At 45.5% G+C, this 22,099-nt stretch overlaps 1 protein-coding gene across 1 annotated transcript in view; it reads left to right on the top strand.

The window, feature by feature from the left end:
* LOC106647442 (dystrophin, isoforms A/C/F/G/H) overlaps window positions 1-22,099 on the top strand; it is a 220,011-nt gene that overhangs the window by 14,893 nt on the left and 183,019 nt on the right. Inside the window, exons 13-31 of the mRNA XM_089588569.1 lie at window positions 9-596; window positions 1,010-1,171; window positions 1,871-2,173; window positions 2,246-2,389; window positions 2,509-2,679; window positions 2,750-2,932; window positions 3,030-3,146; window positions 3,218-3,337; window positions 4,763-4,898; window positions 5,136-5,632; window positions 5,780-6,442; window positions 7,090-7,320; window positions 7,396-7,911; window positions 7,984-8,603; window positions 9,344-9,488; window positions 10,411-10,524; window positions 10,587-10,766; window positions 10,832-10,939; window positions 11,094-11,193. Coding sequence (XP_089444695.1) covers window positions 9-596; window positions 1,010-1,171; window positions 1,871-2,173; window positions 2,246-2,389; window positions 2,509-2,679; window positions 2,750-2,932; window positions 3,030-3,146; window positions 3,218-3,337; window positions 4,763-4,898; window positions 5,136-5,632; window positions 5,780-6,442; window positions 7,090-7,320; window positions 7,396-7,911; window positions 7,984-8,603; window positions 9,344-9,488; window positions 10,411-10,524; window positions 10,587-10,766; window positions 10,832-10,939; window positions 11,094-11,193 — 5,098 coding nt within the window. The remainder of the gene's footprint in view (window positions 1-8; window positions 597-1,009; window positions 1,172-1,870; window positions 2,174-2,245; window positions 2,390-2,508; window positions 2,680-2,749; window positions 2,933-3,029; window positions 3,147-3,217; window positions 3,338-4,762; window positions 4,899-5,135; window positions 5,633-5,779; window positions 6,443-7,089; window positions 7,321-7,395; window positions 7,912-7,983; window positions 8,604-9,343; window positions 9,489-10,410; window positions 10,525-10,586; window positions 10,767-10,831; window positions 10,940-11,093; window positions 11,194-22,099) is intronic.

The following is a 22,099-nucleotide window of genomic DNA, read 5'->3' as shown; positions in this document are numbered from 1 at the left end:
TAAAATAGATCATAAACGGAATCGAGGACTTTACCAAATGGCTCGCGAATCTCGAGACCGAGATTCCGGTCGAGGGCAAGGTCACGTCGTCGGTGGAGCTATTCCAAGCTCGCGGACGCTATCAGACTCTTCAGGACAAGGTCGATCGTCGGGTCGAGGAGTTCCGTAATTTAAACGAACTCGGGAGCGACAAACTTTTAAGCTCCGAGGGCTCGTCTGTGCACGAACTTGGTCGCCGCTTCACTTACCTGAACGCTCGTTGGACCGACGTGACCGATCGCATCTACGAGCGCTACAAGCACTTCCAGAACGCCAGTCATGAGTACGGGGAGTTCAGAGCTTTGGTGGCCCAGGAGAGCGACTGGCTGGACAAGCTCGAGAAGAGACTGCGCAAGTCGAGCAAAAACGCCGCCGACGCCGAGGACATTTCAGAGGAGCTCGACGACCTCGAGAATTACATAAGGAACCACCCGGACTCGCGGTTTGAAAAATTGCAAGACATTGGCAAACAGCTCATCGACAATGACATTATGACTCAGTCCATCCGATCGGACGTGGATACGCTCATCGATCGCTGGCAGGAACTGAACAAGCAGGTAATTTTTTTGGATTCCACTTTGTGTTTGATTTACTAACGAAACGATCATGTGTCGCAGTCGGTGTTGAAGCTTTATAAAGCTCCAAGCTTCATTGAATAACAGCATGAATCGTGGCTACGAGAGCGATTATGTCATTAAAAGCTTACCGAATCGTTTTTTTTTTTTGTTTTTTTTCTATTTCGGTGATTTTTCAATGTGATCTAACAAGTAACAATCATTAAATGATTTTAAAACAATTGACAATACATTTTGGTATTTGCTTACAATAATATAAGAGTATAATAAAATGAAATGACGCACAATCGTAACGAGAGTAAGTAGTAAGATAAAAAAAAAAAAAAAAAAGAAAAGTCGAAGCACATGTACACGATTGCGTGTGAAACATCGTTGTGTCTGTGAATGCGTCGCAGGCTAGCGAGCGTGCCAAGCTGCTGGAGGGATCGGTGAAGCAGGCCCAGCAGTCCGAGGGCCGGATCCTCGCTCTTCAGCATTCCTTAACGCAAGTAGACTCGGTACTAACCGCACGGCTTGACTGCGATCTCACTGCCGACGATTTGCCTCACGACTACCAGGTCTGTTCTCCTCTTGATAACTTCTTTTTGCGCATTTCATTTTTCTCGCGTATAAAAGTCTTGGTTTTATTTGCCCGGGAGTTTGTGGTTTTTAGTGTGGCTTTTTGCTTTTTTTTTTTTTTTGTCTGTTTTTAAGCGTGTTACTTTTAATCAGGATCACGAAAGTTAACGTAAACGTAACTCTCGGATATACTCTTCTGATTCGAATGTTCGTACAAGTTGGTTCTAAATACCCAAACGTAGCGCTGGAACATATAGAAGGATGCACTGTCCGAAGCCCTACACAGCGCCTCATTGTTCTCATCCTTTTCAACGCGCGCTCACATACAATGCAACTTTCATGAATGGGAATCGAAATCTAATTGGGATATATACGAGCTAGTTTCATTCCTATATACATACTAACAGTCATATCAAACCCATTTGCATTTATATCGAGGTGTCACAAGCATACACGAGAGAGGGATCGATGGGTTTTGGCCATTCAAAAGCCAGTGACTAATTATATCATCTGCTACTCATCAATAGTCATAAATTTACTTGTCATTGCCTTCTTGGGATTCGATTTGAAAAAAATAATTTATAAATTGGACATATTAAATTATGGCACTTATGAATTCTTCGATCTTACAAGCGTATACGATCAAACGACAAGTAGTTTTGAAAGATCGAAAAAAAAAAAAAAAAAAATCTTTGTAGAAACTGCTCGAGGAGATGGACAGCCAACAATCGACCCTCGACGAAATGACGGCGCAGGTGGAGGCGTACAAGGCCGCAGGCAAGCAGGAGGCGGCCCAACGGCTTCGGGAACAGATGAGCTTGATCCAACAAAAGTTCGACGAGGTGCAGGCCAAGTTCCAGCGCTTCCGCAGCCCGGCTAACATCGAGCCTCGTCTGTCGCGGGCTCTGCGCGAGTTGCGAGGAATCGAGGAGGCCACTTGCCTGCTCGAGCTGGCTACCGAAGATCCGGAAGCCATTGAACGACAGCTCAAGCACTGCTTGGTACTTAATTACGAGACGGTTTTTTCAAAATTTGGATGCTTGACGCGAGATGGTTTCTTATTTTTCTTACAGCGGTTCTATCAAACTTTGAGCGAAATCAAGGGAGAGATCGAAAGTATTATCGTTGCTGGTCGAAAGTCAATCGAGGAATCATATGTTGACGATCCCGACAAGTTTTCCAAGCGCATCGATACCCTCAAAGAATTGTACAACAAGGTGATGATTTAACAAAATAATCCACAATAATCGTGGAAAATGTACATGGTATGAACAACGATGAATTAATTTTTTTTTTTTTTTTTTTTTTTTTTTTTTTTTTTTTTTTTTGCTTATAGCTTGGCACTCAGATAGCTCAGTCCAAAGCGATGCTCGAGTCTGCTTTGGACATGTCCCGTGACATGCACCAACAGATTTCTTACTTAAACATGTCCATTGAGAGCATCAACAAGGAACTCGATACCCAAAGACACAGACCGGACCTTCCAGTTAACGCAATATACGTTACCGTAAGTCAAACCTTCCTTTTTTGCGTACGTTTTTTCTAAATTTTCATTAGCTTATCATTTTCATTTACAGGAAACTCTAACGGAGGTGATACCTCGATTAAACACGATTAAGGATCAGCTCTTCCAGACGCAAGACGATTTTTCAAAGCTCTGCGATCCGGCTTACCTGGAGCAGCTTAAGGAAAAACTCAGCGATATCATTGATAGACTTGCTAATACGGAAAAGCGATTGCGGCTCTGCCATGGATCCGAGGTACGTTGACGTAATACATCTGGGCTACACTTTTAATTGATTTCTTTGTATTTTTTTTTTTTTTTTTTTATTAACATGAAGTTACCTCTTGTTGCAGGAGGAACCAAACGTGGACGAAATAAATGCTTGGTTGTCGCTAGTTGAGAATAAGTTGAACAAATTAGATAACGTGCCAGTGGAACAGCTCAACGATAAACACTTTGAACAGTGCAAGGTATACTTCGATATATTGTATCGTGATCATTTTTATTAATACAATAATTGCGATTTTTTTTCTCTTTACAGTCTATTCAGACAGAAATAATGGAAACCAAGCCTAAGATAATACAGCTGCAGCGCTATTCTTACTACTCCAAAGTAGCCGAAGTGTGTAAGAGATGGGAAGATATTTCCAACAGAATTCAGGTAAGTTCTCGACCGAGAAATTTTAATTCAATTTACACAACTTATGTAGATTTATTGTTGGCAATGTGTTTCAATGTTGAATTTGCACGCTTTAGAGAGTTGGTGCATAAGTTGTGTCACACAGTATTTATTTACGCTTTTCTCATCTTATGCTTCTGCTTTTTTTTTTAACAAAAGTCATCGTGTATTACCGTATACAAAAATATTTGAATAGTTTCAAAACCACTTACAAGCCACATCAAGAATCTATCTGTTGAGATTTTAGTTTTTTCTGTAGTTATAGTTAATTTTACCAATTGCTTATACTTTGTACATTGATTTAAACAGTTTTATAGATAAAATTATTTATCTTGCAATGGTTTTTTTTGTGATACATAAATATGTGCAGGCATGAGTATTTACGTAATCGATGAGAAAAAAAACATATACCTTATACGTCAGGTAGTTTCTGCTTATTCCTTACTTAAGTTTAGTAAAGTGTGATATTTTTCTCCAGCACGAAAAAAACGTAGAAATAAATAGCTTGTGAAACGTTTTGTGTGCAACGAAAAATGGTATTTGGATGTTTCTCTGTAACCGTAATGTCTCTCCCTCTACGATACTGCTGTGCCTCTGTTTTTGCAGCCTTGAAGTGAATGAAAAAAAAAAAGGGGAGACTCGCTTGTTAAGTGGATCAGAAAAAAGGTGAATGCATTGGTGATGGATGTACGGATATACGTAACGGCAAGAAAGTGCAAGCGATATGTTTCCCCTTCCAGAAAAAAAAACACCACGAATGTTTTCCACTTTGCGCAACAAAACACCTTTCACGTGCATTCTTTCATCTCCCTCGATTGTTGTTTTTTTTTTGTTTCATCAGCTTTTTTCTCCCTTTAGTTTGATCTCATGTAGTTTTGATTTACGTTGACTATTAATTATAATAGAGCATGTTTTTTTATCTACTAAAATCACTAGAAACGAGTAGATTTTGATAAATTGATTTAACTGATGTTGTTGAAAACGTTCATTTAACGTCTTCTAAATTTATAAAACAAATTATCACTGCAGCTTTTTCGGTTCTATTCTAAAGTGCACGCTGTATTTCTCTTTCGCTTTCAATTGTGTGACGCAGCTTTACGCCGATGAATTCAACATTTTTTTGAGTCTATCAAAACGTAGTTAATAGTTTGGATGAAACATTGTGTTTTCCAGAACAATTGTACTATTAATTGTATTTATTAATCCATGCAAAATGATTTTATTATTACGGGCTCATGTGACGTCAACCATTGATCAAAACACACAGTTGACTGGTCCACATAAAAAAAAACTCATGTACTCACGTAAAATCAGGAAAAAAATTGTGTCCATGAATACGTATAGTCGAAAAAATGCGTGTAATTAGTGGGGAGGAGCGAATAAGTGTGTGTCTCTAATTTTTCGCAGGGATGGATCCACAGGATCACAGATAATTTGTTAGTTAGTTCTAAGAGCGAATCAGCCGAGGTGGTACCCACTCAGGCCAAGATCAACGATGAGAGGCAGCAGGACGCAAACACGGGCACGCCCACCGGCAACCCTGGTTCGCAACATTCTATTAATTCGCTCTGTTCTTATTTTTTTATTTTTTTTTTATTTTTTTTTTTTATTTTGTTACTTTTTGTTGGAGCGGGGAGGGCATACTATTTTGTGCCTTTTCTAATCCCAGGGGGCTAGGTCGAGAAAGATATATTATAAGCATTTTCGTCTGGGTTGGTTTTTAAAGTAAATTTACGAATATTCGCCAACACGAATATATTCCCCCTTCGCCCACAAGCAGGAAACGTCATAGACTCGTCAAAGATAACGCCAGAATCATCGCCCATCGACTGCCACAACACGCGCAGCCACAAATCCTCGGCCAAATCCGACAAGTCGCGCATAATAATCGACGTGAGCCGTACCGTGCGTCGACGGCTGAACATGAGTTCCGTACCCGACGTCGTCCAAACTTCACAGTATCAGCAACAGGAAAATCACTCGGACGAGGAGGCCGAGAACGGCGTCGAGCCCGTGACCACGGACATCGACATGGACGAATTTTTCCTCACGAAAAACAGCAAGTTGTTCTCGCAGGTGTCGAGCAACACGCTGCAGACATCGCCCACCGATCAACAGCAGCAGTTGGAAGATGATCAGAGCGAGAACAACTGCCAGGTCGTCGAGGTCAAGGCTAGGGAAATCGTTAAAGCCGTCGCCTCGCCGAGCAGCGACCCTGGCGTCGATGACCGCTTTGTCTTGCCCAGTGCTAACGTTGGAGTGCAACAAGTGCCGCAGGTATATACAAAGTGGGGGTGTAGGATGTAAAGCGCTAGTTGTAAACATTTTTTTTTGATGAGCAAACGTGACGTGGTGGGGTACCGTTTCGATGTTTTTCCCTGAAAATGGTGGTACAAAAGTCGTCAATTGATGATGTATGCGCAGGTAGTCGAGCGAGTAGAGATAGCCGAGGACACGGAAACAGAGTCCGAGTCGGTAGACACTGACCCGGAGGAGAAAAACGGCAAGCAAACCGAGCCATCCTCGCGGACACCAAAAAGAGAACTGGTTTCGATCTTGAAACGTGGCAGCGAAAGCAACCAGAAGGACCTCGCTGATTTACTCGACGAAGCATTGGAACAGTCGCCCACGACCTTCCTGCAAAAAGCTCGCCTGCCCCTCGTCACCTCAACACCAACGGAGGTGGTCACGAAGGCACGCATCGACACCGAAAGCGTTGCCGAGTACCTTGTTCTCGATGACGCTGGCACTTCTTCGACAAACGGCAGGTTGGCGTCTGTCGAAACAGAACCTACGGGAGCTTGCGTTCGACGCAAGGGTCCATGTGCCAAGGAGGTCACCTTCGCTAGGGCATTCGAAGGCCAGGAAAAGGGATCGCCTTTAGCCAAGCGAACAAAGGTGCAGCAGCTCGTGGCCGGCGAGGTCGTAAGGGAGGACTGCGACAGCTTTTACGGAAGCGACAAGGAAACGGACGATGTGTTGATGTTCTCGGACGATACGGAAATCGACGTCGGCAGTTCGAGCTCGGAGGAAGGGGAACCTAGCGCTGATGCGAAAGAGGATAAGGCAAAGGATGCTTCGAATAAGGTAGATGGGGCTACTCGAGAGTTTTTTTGTTCCTCTTCGTAAATTAAGGTTGTGCAAAACTAGTTGTGGCTTGCTAAGTGGTTTTTAATAACTTTGCATATATATTTATGAGCTCATAAAATCTTGATGAATGTACGATTTATCTTAGCTATCGAAACGCACCATTAAATAATCCAGTGGACCCGGTAACTCTTCAAATTCCACTCGAGATTTGGTTGAATATTAATAAAGCAATTTAAAACGCCTTTCCGCGACAATGAGCTCCCTCAGCGAGAGAGGGAGTTTGTCCGGACGATGGTCGTTTATCGTCGCCCGCGTGCGCACCAAAACTTTCGAGGCGGCAAGAAAGTTGGTCGATTGTTGGAATACGAGTTGAGAAGCGGTGCATTCGGCCGGAAATCGAATTGCGTAGTTCTCTTCTTGTATATATACGTACATGTGAACTGCCGATGCTCTCGGTGCCGTTCGATGATCACTGAATCTTTAAAGTTTCGACCGTTTCGATGAATAAGCGGCGTTTTTACTGTTGATCAATTATGGGCTCATCTCAAGCGTTGATACATGCTTCGATACTATAGTTAAACTAATGCACTCTCACGGTAATTAAGAAAAAAAATGTTTTTTTGTTGCTTTTTTCTAAATCACAGATGGAAAAAGAAAAGTGTCAGCAGCGCGCAACGAGCAGTGTCCATCAAGAGCACAATGTGTCAAGCGAGAGAAAATCGCCCCTGAAAACTGGCCGAGTTTCAAGAGCCGCTCTGGAAAAAGAAATCCGCGAGTTTGAGGATCTGGCGCAGCAGATGCTCAGCCGAATGGATATCATGCTGATGACCGTCGGTGGAGTCACGAACGAGCGAGATCCTGCCAAGCGTCTCGAGGTATTTACCCCCTCCCCCCTCCTCTGTAATAAATCTCGCTGTGTACGTATAAAACTATATCATTTGTCGACATAGATCCTAAAGGCCGAAATAAGTTGTCTGGCACCGGACGCGGCAACGTTAATCAGCCGCGGGGATGGTTTGGTGCTGACAGTCCATTCGAACGATCCCAACCGAGCGGAGAGGATCAAACACGATCACCAGGACCGTTTGCGCGCCAAGTGGCACCAGGTGATGCAGGAGTGCGAGACAAAGCGGGCCCAGGCTCTCAGGGCCGAGGACGCGCTACGGTCGTACGAGCGTCTGGTGTCCGAGCTGGAGAACTGGTTCCGTTTGGCGCCGCAGAAGCTGGAACAGGCGAACAACTACGAGGGTCAACTCGAGGCTTTTACCATAGAGTTCGACGCCAGGCAGGAACAGGTGAAGAGACTGGGTCAGCTGCTACAGGAACTCAAGAGGTTGAACGTAGCGCACAACGAGACGGTGTACTATGGCATTAGCAACAGGTGGCAGGAGATCAGCTCGCAGTTCAAGAGGTTCAGCGGCAGCAAGGACAAGGAAAAGCAACACACGGACAAGAAGGTCGAGCTGGTGAGTTGGTGCATTGGACTTTGTTTTGTTTTTTTGTAGAGCAACGGGCCATTAATTGTCATCCTCGCACAGCCTATCGGTGGCATTACCGTCCAAGACTTTTTGGCGCGGGCCAACAAATTGCGCGAGGCCATCGCGACTCTGTCCAAGTCCCTAAACTCGACGCCACTGAACGGCAAGGACTTTGAGCTGTTCACGGATCAGGACGAGTGTCTGAAGAAAATCAGCAACGCTCTGAACATGCTGAAACCGAGCGTCGAGGAGATGAACTACCTGTGGGAGAACCTGGCCGAGAACGAGCAGGCCCGTCACCACAACGACAACCTCAAGAAAGAGTGGACGATGGTGAACCAGTGCTACGTCGAGCGGTACAATCGCTGGGCCAAGTGCAACGAGAAGCTCAACGAGCTGAGGAACGCGTGCTGGAACTTTGACGACACCCTGCTCAAGATGGAGGTGACGGTCAAGGAGATTACCGTCAATCCGCAGAACAAGCTCAGCAAGGCCAGAATGACGGAGCTGGATCACGAGATGCCCAGGATGGTCAAGACCATGAACGGGATCGGCGCGACGATCGCCGACATCAAGATTAGATCGTCGCCCGGGGACATCAGGGACTGGCAGCGTGTTATTGACGATCTCAAGACCAGGTGGCAGGGCTTTGTTACCGACTGGAACATACTAAAGAGCAGGTTGGTTGCTACCGTATAACCCTTGGACTGTTCTAGCGATAAAAACACGCTTGAAACAACGTCGTAGTAATAAAAAGTGACGCGACCCCGTTGCGTTTATAATCCATGTGGCTTTCTCTAAACTGTCGAGAGATTTGCTAATTTTAGCGGAAAAGAAAAAAAAAAGTATCATACCACCGCCGGGGATTCGCCGAAAACTCATCGGTGCGCGGAGATCTGTCTCGCGAGTATGTTTACGATATGGCCGGCCGTTGAAATGTCATTTCATCGCTTGTGCACACACACACACGCACACATACAGAGGCGGCTTGCACTAGCGAACTGGAAAGAGAAAGTATAACCGAAAACGCGACTTCCTTGTTCTGCCTCTGTTGCCGGTGTTTCTCCTCCTCGTGTTCTTTTTCGTGTGTTCTCGAGTCGAGCGTGCGTCTATTTCAGTTGCACTCGCGACCGGCGCTGATCCCCCTCGCGCTCGTTGTCGATCACTCTTTCGCGCGCGCGTTCAACATGCCTCGGACGTAACGTCGGCTGATACTTGCTCCGCTCGCAGCTCCGCTTGAACCGATACTCGGGTTTTCTTTTCTTTTCTTTTCTTCCTACACGTTGTCACTTTCTTTTTATCCGCGAGTTCATATACTAAAACCGCAACAAAAAAGTTAAAACAAGTTACAACACTTACACGCAGAAGAACAGATGTTGAGGCGGGTTAAGAGAAATTTTTTGTACTCCCGGCTGATTAGGATGACGGTGATGGGCAAGCAGAGGGGACCCAAACAGATACTTGACGGAGGCGCAAATCTAGTGACGCAGGTGAACTCGCTCCTCGTCTCCACGGCCAATCCGTCCGACGACACGTCCCTGTCGATCCGACTGTCGATGGTTAAGGTAAGTCCAACCAACGCTTTTATCCCTTGTCGTTTATTTGATTGGTGATTGATTACTCGTTCCTTCATCAAGTGTCCAGTGTTTGATTTTTTTTTTTTTTTTTTTTTTTTTTTCCCCCCAAACGTTTTTAGTTGTCGCCTTACCAGTAACGATTAAAATGATGTAGTAGCACCTACCAAACCGACACCAATTGGTGGTATAGAAAAAATAAGAATGAAACGAGATCACAGCACGATTAGAGAGAAAAAAAAAAAAAGGTGATTTCACTCACGAGCGATCGTATACACGCCGAGCACGAGATCAGCGACGTCTTAAGCTGTAAAAACTCGTCCTCAAGCGACACACCGGAGCTTTTGTTTTTGCATCCTAAAGAGAAACGGAGCCGCGCAGAGAAGATCGCCGGCCAGTGTCCCTCGAAATAGAAGTTATTCGTCTCCCTCTTTCTCTTGCGTCCCCCCCCCCTTCGTGATCTCGTTTTTGATGACAGTATACACGTGCATTGTATACACATATCAGGTACAGGGACTGGGTGACGGCTGGTGACTAAATTTAGAGCCATCGTGTGTAGCCAACAGCTGCTTCCCTCAATGGACCCTCTCGCTCTCTCTCTCTTCCACTGGCGCTCGCGTGTAATCCCTTCGATCGATGAACTCTCGCTCGCTTGGCACACACGTTTTATTTTTTTTTATCTCCCCTTTTTTTGTTCGGCTGTATAGCGGGGGTGACGAAAAGAGGGCTTATTGGAAACGTTGCTCGAATGTAATCGGGTGTCGGACGAAAAGCCGTTTTTAACGACCATTTTTTTGTTCACTTTTACCGGGACACTCGTCAAAGTAATCAAACACCGGTTGAATGAATAATCATTACCAAAGGGGGATCGCGTGTTGAGCAGGATGTATACTAATCAAAATGCCTTGAAAAGGCTCGAGAACAGGAGCTGGCCGATCAGATAAAGGAAGTGCAGACGCTCAAGAGCCAACAGCATGCCGACGTCAGCGAGGACGAGTGCAACAAATTAATCGGTAGCCTGGAAAAGGTAAGGGTTATTGGGTTTGTTTTGTTTCACTTTAAGGATGCGCGCTTCGTTTGATCAAACAGGCCCACGGAGGTATCTCGGCGCACAAGGAGTACGTGGAGAGCAAGTTGACGTCGCTCAAGAAGTACGCGCAAAGTTTGGACGGCGTCATGGCCTGGGTCGCGGAGACCCGTTCCAGGCTCAACCAGGCGCGCGAGCAACACCAGCGCGAGCTCAGGCTCAAGACCATCGACGACGTCATGGTACGTGCTTGAGCATCTCGTTCGAGGGTGTTGTCATCGACAATTTGCTTTGCGACTGATTACAGGCGAGCGTCGAAGACCGGCAGATGGAAGTGAAGGACGTGCTGGAGAACTACACGAATCTGGAAAAGGAGTGCGAGTCCGCCAAGCAGACCGTCTCCATCGAGCTTCAAGTCAGTATTTTTTTTTTTTTTTTTATCGCTTACTACCACGCCCCTTTTAATTGAAACGTGCTTTCCTCCGATCAATATAATTATACCCTCGCTGTTTCGACATTGTAATTTTAATGATTGCTCACGCGTTCTAACGATTGGTCCAACCTGGCAGGAAAAATTGAAGAAACTGAGGGATGACTGGAACCACTTGAAAAATTGCAGCGACCTGGATAACGAGTTGTCGTCACCTGTTTCTCAACTTCAACGCAAAGGTTAGTGTGCCGATGCTTTCATTTTTACATTTTATTCTTTTACATGTAAGTTATACATTTATATGTCTTGAGATAAACACGCAAACTTGTAAACCAGAAGTGGTAATGTTTTGGGGTTTGGTAATTTTCTATTCTTCCCAAAAAAATTGTACATTATCACGATAAAGTACAGCACTGCGTACAACACGTAGATCCAGGCTATGTAGTCGGAGAAATGATCAAAGTGATCTTTCTCCATCACTCCTGCGAAATCGAGTACGTCGTTGATTTACTTTGACCAATTTTTACGAGGCTGAACTAAAATGATTTAAACTCCCTTACACTTTTCTTCTCGCGTGCACGCGCGACGGTTCGTTAAACGACAACCAGAATTGGATAAACAAATTGACGTTGACTCGTTTGTTTTTTTTTCTTTTTGTTAAACAAATTACGCTCTCAAAAGACATCAAAGGACAAGTTGGCATGAAAATTGTTTCAAACAAGGGCCATTACGAGTGGGCGAGCAGCGTGAAATGAACGGCCCTTGAAAAAGCCGTTTCATGGCCCTTTTGTGTATCTTCTTTTTAACAACTGCAATCATTTTCAGCAGTTTAAGTACACTCGATAAATTCTCCCTTCAGGACCTTTCCGCTGCGTTGGCGTACTCGAATTAAACCTTGAAAAGTAACGTATTTACGGTGAATAATGGACTGCGGGTCGAGCGGGTACATGTATATACATGATACGTACACGGGGGAGAAGGAACAGCTTTCGAAATGACTCGCCAAAGCACATTCATCGGCAAATGAGGTCCGCGTTCACTTTGGGAAGCAAAAAATCGAAACAAATTCCGCAGAGTCACGATCTCGAAGCGTACACGATTTAAAAAAACCGCTTGTGATAACTTGAAGGTTGGCTGTATACAGCGAGAGGAAGGGGGAGATAAGGTGCAGAAGAGTCCTCCGGCTGGTTGTACAGGGTTCAAAAAAAAAAAAAAAAAAAAAAAAAGAAAAAGAAAAAAAATCAGATTCCACCGAGTGTAAGGGCGGCAGGGCGATAAGCGCCAACCTAATCGAAGAACGACGCGAGGAAGGCTCGGCTGGCTCTGGCAGGTTGCAGCCACTTTCCAAATTTATCGCCCCGTGTCCCTCGCCTCCCGCACTCCAACGCTACGTACCTATATACCGTTCGGTTCATTAAATTCTCTCCCCTTTCGCTTCTTGCACGCGCGAATTCCACTTTTCACGATATTTTCCACCTTTTGTCCCAGCGCCACGGAGGAGCTGGTATTATTTTTTTTTTTTTTTTGTCCCCAAGAGACGCTACGCACTGGGACTGTTCCTTTTTTTCTCTCCCTGCGAGAACCATAAATATGTCGGGAGGCTGGCTCGTCTCCTCTTCTTCTTGAGCCACCACGGCGAGGTTGCTCCCCCTTCGTGTTCCACTGTGATTTCAGGGCGTAATTGTTTTTTTTATTTTATTTTTATATATATACTTAAAGCCGGAGACTCGTTGGAGGGGCAAAGGTCCCCCGTAAGGATGTTCACGTTTCCCTGTAAGTCGCTCGACATATTTATTTATGCCGAGAGGAGTCGAATATCGATGCGCGGCGCTGATTGGAAAAAAAAAAATTCCCACCCTTCCGCGAGAGATTTTTCATATCAATCCCTCTCCCCAATGCACGTGCCGATATCACCTTACCGCAGTCGTTCCACCTCCCGGCAGATTAGGTTCCTTACTTTCGTCTCCCCTTATACATCTCCTCCTCTTACTTTCATCCACACCCGCACCGAGTGTTTTCCTCCTCTGCGACGCTGAGATATATATATATAGAAAAACCCCGCAAAGCCTACACCTACCGTATAGCGTGCCCTCCGAGAAACTGTCCCAGTGATCAATATAGCTTCCCCCCCCCCGTTCTCCCTCCCTCCACGTGAGCGGCGGAAGAAAAATGAGAAAAAATCGCGTTATCTTTACGGCGCTCGAGCCGTGATGCTCTCTCCGTTGCGTATAGAAAAACAAATGGACTCTCGCCCGTTGTTTTATACCCTCCTCGTTCCTACGATGCATATATATATATATACGTTACGTAAGTAATTGCCCATTATACACCTGCGAAACAATTTCGTCGGAAAGATTCGGTGAATTCCCGCTCGATTGCCGTTACTCCGGCAGTTGGGTATTACAATTTTACCGAAAAACAACGAAAAAACCAAACCCTCGCCTCCCCATCCCCTGCGTGTTCAGCCTCGATTATTCCCTCCGTTATTCCCTCGGACCGTATCTCTTGGGAGAGAGAGAGAAAGAGCACAGGCGCGCCGGACAGATAAAAGAGAAAGAGGGGATGAAAATCATAAAGAGAAGGAGCCCTGCGCGAGAAATAGACCGGCAAACGGAGAAGGGAGGGAGGGTTGCATCTCGCCCTTATCGCCCCTTGTATGTACGTGCAGCCGGCAATTTCAGCCCCTCGTCCGTGCGCGGGTGTGGGTCATTCCGGGTGGACTAACTAGCGCGCGTGGCTTTCATTTTCACGCGCAAACGGTTCTCTGGGTCGAAGCGTATAGCTAATTCCGACGCCGGAGGGGGTGATAAGAAAGTGGTTTGGGATTTTTTTTTTTTTTTTTTTTATTTCATCCACACTCGCGTGAAAATCTCGTTGTGTCCGGTTGCCATTCGAAAGCAGAGGTATACAATTATACACACAGGCCAACCTCCTCGTAAGGTACGACAATAGATTCGCTGATGGGTTGTAGGTAGAGACAGTAGCTCCGAGCCAAGCAACAAACAACCCCCGTAAGATGAAATAAATCGACCTGCATCTCTCTCTCTGTATTATATCATCTTGTTACATAAAAAAAAAAAAATAAATAAAAAAAAAGATTTCCTATGTTCGTATAACACACGTATGCATCAACACCTCACCCCGGAGGGCACGGACGCGTGTTTGCGCAACCTCTCTCTTGTATCGATAATTTCAATCGGCTCGTACACAACCAGCCTCGATCTTATCAGCACCATCACCTTTATCCCTTTCTCGGCGAATCAATTTCTCTCCGCGCGGCAAGAAAGAACCGGAAATAAAAAAGTTAATAGCCAACTCCTCGGCGTACAAAGCTTATATGTATAAAAAAAAGGGCGCGTCTTTTTCTTTCCTCCGTTGTACGCATCTCGAAAGGGCAGCAGTTACGCAGCCCGTCTCCTTCGCTTTTTTTTTGTTTCAGCAACTAGTGCGCCGGGAAGAAAAAAAAAAGGGGGTGGCGTCGTCGGCACACGCAGTTACACACCACGCAAACTGGCCACGTTTTGTTCAGCATCCCCCGCGAGCCACATGCATAGTTTATATATGCGCACACACACACAACGCGATGGTCCTGCTTCTCTTCCCTGTTTCCTTTTGGAGGGGGGGGGGGTGACATTGACCGTCGCCCTCGGCTTTGGGTATACATATACCAATACATAATACACGTACACTGCCTGCCCGAGCTCTACTTGTATATACCTCATTCCTTCCCCATATATACCTGGTCCAGGTTTTTTTTTTATTTTTACTCGTATCGCCGAGGGATCACATATACATCCTCGTTGTTTCATTTTTGCCTTGCTCTTGTTTTCGTCGCACGAGTATGTATATATTGGCAAAGGGGACCCGGAAGGCTTTTAGCCGTGCGCTACACAGTGCTAACCGCGTACTGCCTTATATACATGTACGTGTACGCCATTATCGTGCGTTACCCCACAACTTTTAGCTCACAATATGGATCGTGTCCCCCACCGCGTATACCGCTCCTCCTGCTTGTACCGTTCATTTTGGCATTTTGGTTGAAAAGTTTCGACGCCAAGTTAACCCAGGACGCAGGGGTCATTTTTATTAGAGCAAAAAATGATTGTTTGTGGCATGCATACAATCAAGAGACTGATTCGATGTACGTATACGCACACCAATGACCCTTTTATAGAGTTGAGTTTGGGGAAAGGGAGGGCCGTCTCGAAGAGAGTCGTCTTATCTCGTTGAGCCATTCTCGCGCGCGCAACATCATAATTCAGCATTACTCGTGATGTATATTATCTCGCTACGCGTTCCCATTATATCGGTACATACATTTAGTATAATTGCACGTGAACGCTTCGCCCTTGAACCCGAAATGGTAACGGACATATAAATAATATGGATGAAACAACGCGTACCTACGGCGTATCGGCCATAACGATATATATAAGCCGCGAGCCCTTTATTAATTCGCCAAAGTTCCTTTCCACCCCCCTATAGCTCTTTCCTCGGCGCTAACGTATACTCTTCATCATCATGCAACCCCCTTCAACGTACAACGACTCCGTCGATCCCGCGAAACTCCTCTCGATATACGCTTCGACGGCGCGTTCACGCGCATTCCAGAGTCCGCCTCGACACGATGTATAGTATATCTCCCTTCTTTCAAGATAATACCCCAACATCACCCACCCCCGCTCCAATTACCGCGCGCTACCCCACGATACGAACTATGCGGTATCTCTCGCGCCTCTCCCCCCACCATCACCATGCACCGATCCGAATATGGTATTTTCTCATATCCTCTCCGCCACCCCCCGCTAACGCGTACGCGCGTCCTTTCAGGGGGTAGGTAGTACAAATCTCTCCTGCGTGGTGTAGGTGCGCTCCGTTACATAGACACGCGCACACAGCATCAAAAGTCCCTCGGGAGCTCTCGGGCCGTTTCGCTCTCCTTCTCTCTCCCGCTCTACACGGGGTGTGAGTAGGGTATAGGTGATGTATATATATACACGTGCATGGAGCACGCACCACCCCAGCCGGCCGGTCGGTGGATGTCTATCTCTCGCACAGCGCTACAGGCGCGGTACGGCCGAGGTCGCGCCGAGCCGGCAGTCTATCCCCGGCTGGGCGCGAGGCCTGTTGCCCGCGAGAGCTCAACCCCATATGTATATATGCACGAGTATAATTTATTATTTACTTATACCCATGTATATACCGCTTTGTTGTAGTGCCCCTAAAATCGTGCTTTTCCTCTTTTTAAACTCATTTTTGTTCCCTCCGTTTCTTCTTTCTTACTTTTTTTTTTTTTTTTACGCCCCCGGGTGTGCAGCAGTTATTGTTTCGAGTTCATAGGATATAACAGTGGTGGTGGTGGTGGTGGTGGTTATTGAAAATTTTGCCAAAATCCACGTAAACGTGTGACGGTTGCATCGTGTTGTGCTCATTTGGTGCACGTGAATCGGCAGTGCTGGGGATACAGAGAGAAAGCGCGAGAAAATCGGTATCGTGGCGTGCGTGGGTGATATTTAACGTGCAACAAGTATTTAGTGGTGGACAATTGTTGTTAAAAAAAAAAGTGATGGTTGAAATGTTACGGTGCGCTTAGCTGGAGAGGACTTGCGTTCATTGGACTAAGAAAAACCATACGAGAGATGTGGGTATACGATACAACGTATACCCTGTACCCTCGAGCCCGCTATACCATAAATATACTATACGGTGACCCATGTGCGCAACTTACCTTATTGTAAACACACACACGCCGGCCCTGAATTATGAACGGCATCACGTGAGTAGATCCCATTTATGGTGTATATTGTATACGTATACCTATATACTAGCATATACGGGTGCAGGTACCTGCATAATACACGCGGGGATCCGCTGGTCCTCGTCCTTTATTGTCGCTCCCTAGCTCTCTCTCTCTCTCTCTCTGTCTTTGGAAAGGAGAGGAGGCCCCTATATATACCTCATACGTGCACACGTGTGCAATTTCGCGAGACTATTTTTCTCCTCTGCTCGGCATGCGCCTTATTTCTTTTCTTCGGTCTCCTTCGTGCCCTGTAGAGGGTATACATACGCGGCAAGAGAGAAGAATGGGGGCCCGTGAGATTGTTGAACGATTGTCCCGCCGGGTGTTTCGGCGCCCTCTTGTTTCTCGCCTCCCTTTTTTTTTTTCCATTTGTTGCGCTATGGGTTGTTGGGTTGGATTTTTTGCAATTTTTTTTTGATCTTTTTTTTTTTTCCCAAGGGTGAATATTCAAATCGTACCAGTTGACGGACAGCGAGAGAGCAAACAGTAGTAGGTACACCTGACGGGTGGGACGTGTTTTCAATGACAATTAAATCTCGGGTGGATGAATTTGTCGCTCGAATAAACAATCATTGGGGAAGGTTGAATTTTTTCTCTCCTTTTCTTCGCCATTAAGGTCATTCCGGTCACAGTGCTAGCCTGTTGAACTGTTATTTTTGCACCTCGTAGTAATAATGACATATATCATCCAACGTCCAAGTTGTAATGCCACGTGGGTCGCTTAACGCCGTGCACAATCATGACGGAAATAGCGCCAGGACGTTGCGGAGGAACACAATTGCGAAAAGAGAGCACGGAACAATAGAGGAGTCAACCACCAACTCTGACCTTGATGAAAAAAAAAAAAAAAAAAAAGATTTAATCGCCCGACTATGAGTTTAAATTTCCAGCGTCGGATTTCCTGCTTTTCTTTTTACTGCCGGGGATTAATTTTTATTTTTCGCACAAAGACGCGTTCAGGTTTTTCACTCTTTGGGCCGCCCGACTCTTTTCATCCCATTCAGTCGTGTCCATTAGGTTTAAAAGAGAGACTCTCCCCCATACGGCCGGAGTAGTTGGCAAATCCACACTGGGGCATTAAATACAACAAAAGCCACGTTACACGTACGTATAGGGTATATACTCCTGGTAAACTCAAAACAAACTTTTTCCCTTTTTTTACTAAACTAGAAAAAAGAAAATTATAATTGTAAACAATGCTCGATAAGTATAGTGTAATCCACGACCTTCGACCCAAGCACCCGACCCTCGACGGTAAATTGATTCCTCCAGCGCTACGCTTTTAGCTTCCACGTGTGCGTATGTATATCGCATTGCCACCACCAGTACACCATTGCTCTCTCTCTCCCCCATGGATTGAGCTTCGTATCTCCATGTCGGTTCGGTTTGGCTTCCGCGCGTTTCCTCCTGTGCTGTTACGGTAATTACAACCACCGAGCTAGTGTACGCGTATACATATGTGTATACGCATATGTGCAGTTGTTACGTATACTAACGTGCAAAGGTGTCCCGTGCGTGTCGACGTGTGATATTCCGAGGAAATCTCGATCGGGGACTCGTGTGGTTGGGTTGTATTTCGTTTCGAGATGAGATTCGAAGGTTTTTTGGCTTGTGAATTTTTTCCTTCGACTCACCGCAGGCAGGGGAGGGGCTGTCGGAAATCAAAGGTGGAAAGAACGCCGCTCTCATACGATTGACGTGGTGGACGCGAAAGGCCCTCTTTTGTCCGCAAAACCTGCGTTTGATTGCATTTTTGCGCGTGACTGCGCCCTCCCCACCTTTTCTTCCCTCGACTCGCGTTGATTTTCCACGGGACATTTATCCGATTGATTGGCGAAATGAGGAGGGAATAGAGGGAGAGAAAAGTAATCTTATCGCGTCCACGTGATCGAGTGAATTAAAGCGACAGACGGACGGGCGTGTGAATACGAGTAGGGACGGAGAGGAGAGGGTTTTTTTTTTGTTTCCACGCTAGACCAGATAAACAGTGATCAAAGATGCGACACAGTGAAGGAATTACGAATGAATATATCAACACCTATGAACATATAGGTATACCAACAATCCTGTATCGATAAAAGAGCTCTTAGGTCTCGGTTTACCGATCTACGCTCATTTTTGGCACAAAAACTATTATCCACCCCCGTGATTTTTAAAATTCGATCGCAGGTGCGTGCTACTTACCCTCGGCTGCTCAAAAATCTCTCAATGCTCGGGGTGTACGGTACCGAGTCGGTGGCATGTATTGCACCCCCGAGCTATTTTTCTTCTCTACTCCTTGTTATTTTTGTGTGAAATACAGGGTAGGCATTGTCAGCCAAATCTCGTACCGCGAACCAGATATGTTTTCTCCTGTGGGATTTTTTCGCTCGTTTTGAGCGTCTGGCGGCACTTGGTCTGTGCTTCAAATAAATTACACAGGTCGATTGAAAATAGGGATTTGACAACCCCAATGGCTCGCTAATGGTAACAAAGATGCTCTTGAGAGATTCTTCATTAATAAGTCAATACAGGAGCTTCCCTTATAAATGTATGTTCCCGTATGTTTCTCATGGCTAAGCCCTCCACACACACACACACACACCCGTGAATTCATACAGCGGGCAATCCGTCGTGACAATAGAAAAGAAATGGAAAATGGGGACGGAAATAGAGAGGGGGAAAAAGGGTTGAACCCGAAGAAAGAAAATTGATGCGCTCGAGGTGGAGGGGGGCTATACACCACTATAAATATAGGCCGTGGCAGATAAATCGCGCTCTGCTGCGCTACGTATGTATCCTCTTTTCTCTTGTACTCGCTCGTTGTCTCATGCAACCTATCGATTGCACGCTTAACCGTGCACATATATATATATATATGCGTGTGTGTACGTTTATGCTCCTCGTACCTTTTTTTCGTTACATTTTTTTCTCGATACACGGGTCACTAGACGAGGTTACCTTTGTCTCGCTGATTGAGCGTTTTCCGCAACCACCTCCATTACATTCCATTTATGTGATTTATATTTTCCTGTCTTCATCCCTGCGATTGTTTGTACGTGCACTACAATTTTATTAACTTTCTTCCGTATAGCTTGATTTTTATTCCCCTTGTTTTTTTTTTGCAGGTGTACGGTATACTAAAAGTCAAATGCAAGTGTTCATTGAACATAGCGATTTTCGGTGCGCGAATTCGATTGATTTTACGTTGAAATTTCCACGGTAGTTGTGCGCTCCCCCAAAATTCATTATGTCCCGATACGGCATCCATAGGCTGGTCCATTGTGCGCTTAACAATGTCCCTCGACTGTGCATGCCTGTGTATAATTGTGTACACGTTTCATAGAAAAGGCTCAATTTGCGGTCGAGTCGGAATATTCGAGTGGGTCGATCGGGTGAGTGAAATAAATTAACGCCCCCGGAAAGAAAAATCGTCTCTCAATTATACGCACGTGTGCAGCGCCAGAAGCTCGTAAAACAACAGCGAGAAAGCTGTCGAGTACACCAACGAGTGTAGATATACATCGTCGTGCACGAAAGGGGTGGAGTCTACACGTACACTTTTATACAGTGTCACTTTGGGTCACAGGTACGGGTATCCTCCACCCCAAAGGAGTATAGTAGCAGAGAAGAAGAAGAAAGGGGTTGGGGTTGGGGGAGGGGGGTGCATTCCGCCCAACCTCGACGAATCGAGTTTCACGTTTGTCGGCGCCCGGTGGGCATTGTTTCTTCCTCGATTTGCCGACTCTCTTCTTTTTCTTTCATTTCTTCGAGTGGAAATGTCTTTCTCTCCTTCGCGGAGAGGCCATCACGAGAATCCTTGCCTTCTCTCCTTCCCCCTCGTAGGCACTTTATTTCACTGTACGGCTGCTTACGCCCCTGTTATCTATATATACACGTGTACGTGAATAGGTGGTGTGTATCGATTTCCGGTGTGCCCTTGTTTTTCGTGAGGTGAGAGCACGTCGCTCGTTCTCTCCTCATCACCGATGCTTAAAAGCTTTTCGCCCTGTCGAGGGACAATTTTTTCCTTTTTGGCTAGACATTGGGGAGGGTGGCTTTGTTTTTATGATTAAAACTACGAAAAGCCGGCTTTCGTCAATTTAAAGGTGTATTGTTGTTGAGGATCGGCTCAACTCGTGCTGGTACAAAACTATATAATAGACACACGTGCGGGCGAACGGCGCCGGCTCGTTAAAAGCAGCCGGTCCTCGTGCAAGAAATCTCGTACCACGTACCCGGCCGCATTACCGTCACCACCAGCACCACACCACCGAGAGATCGTTTCGCCCAAGGAGTACAGGGGAGGGTGGAGAGGAAAAAAAAAATACACATGCAAACCCGGCCCGCGTGTGTGCGGCCAAGAGTCCCTTACTCAGCAAAACCGAAAAAAAAGCTCGTAATACGAGACGGCAAGAGAAGGAGGAGGAAAAAAACAAAGATCCGTGCCCTGGAATATTATAACGAGGGCGCGAAGGGACACGCTGTACCAGCTCGCTCAGCTTAATGAATATTCGCGCGAGATACTGTACGAATCAGACCCTCTTTTTTATTTTATTTTTTTTATCTTTGCTCCTTTTTTGAAAACTTTGGCCTCGCTCGCCTCACCCTTGGCTCCTCTTTGTACCCATGGAAGTTATACGTGTGCACCGAGAGGAGACACAGCTGTTGTTGAGCGCTCCTTTCGGGAGTCTTGGGGGAGCTAAGCAGCAGTGGCAAGTTTAAGACATGTATGGAGACGCTCGAGAGCAGAGAGGGACGGTCCACTCGACATATATATTATTATTATTTTTTTTTTTTACCTGATGCAACGGTCGAAAGATCACATTTGTGGATCTTCGGGCTGCGTCAAAATGACGCGTTCAAGTGTTTATTTTTGAAAATACACGCGTACAGCAGAATAATATTTTTCTACAATTAGATGTACGAAACATTTAATATTTTATAAAAAAATCGATTTGTAGTATTGATTCAACTGCGATCTGTACTGTTTTGCAAACACGTGCAGGTACGGATATTTGATTTACACCGATGCCGAGGTTTGTCAATTTTTTTTTTTTTTTTTTTTTTTTTTTTTTACGCTTCCGGTAAGTTTCGAAGTAAACTTTATTCGCCATTCACGAGTATATGGGTCTCTGAAAAAGTTCCTGGATATCTATACACGGAGTATCGATCTCTGGTGTCGATTAAAAGTAGACGGGCATTGATTTGACTGAGATATCTTTTTCCTCGTTTTCCAATGAATTCACGAAAAACTTTTCCATGGAGCTTCGAAATATATATGGGTTTGGATTCGTTTGCGCATGCAAAAAGTGAAAAAACAACGGTACACTCCGTGAGTGGAGTGTATTGAATTTATTCCTTGA

Source organism: Copidosoma floridanum, unplaced genomic scaffold (assembly GCF_036245765.1).
Source record: "Copidosoma floridanum isolate Cflo_tuat_1 unplaced genomic scaffold, Cflo_Japanese_pri ptg000007l, whole genome shotgun sequence".
In the NCBI taxonomy this organism is placed as follows: Eukaryota; Metazoa; Arthropoda; class Insecta; order Hymenoptera; family Encyrtidae; genus Copidosoma; species Copidosoma floridanum.
This window is presented reverse-complemented; position numbering and strand designations above follow the sequence as displayed.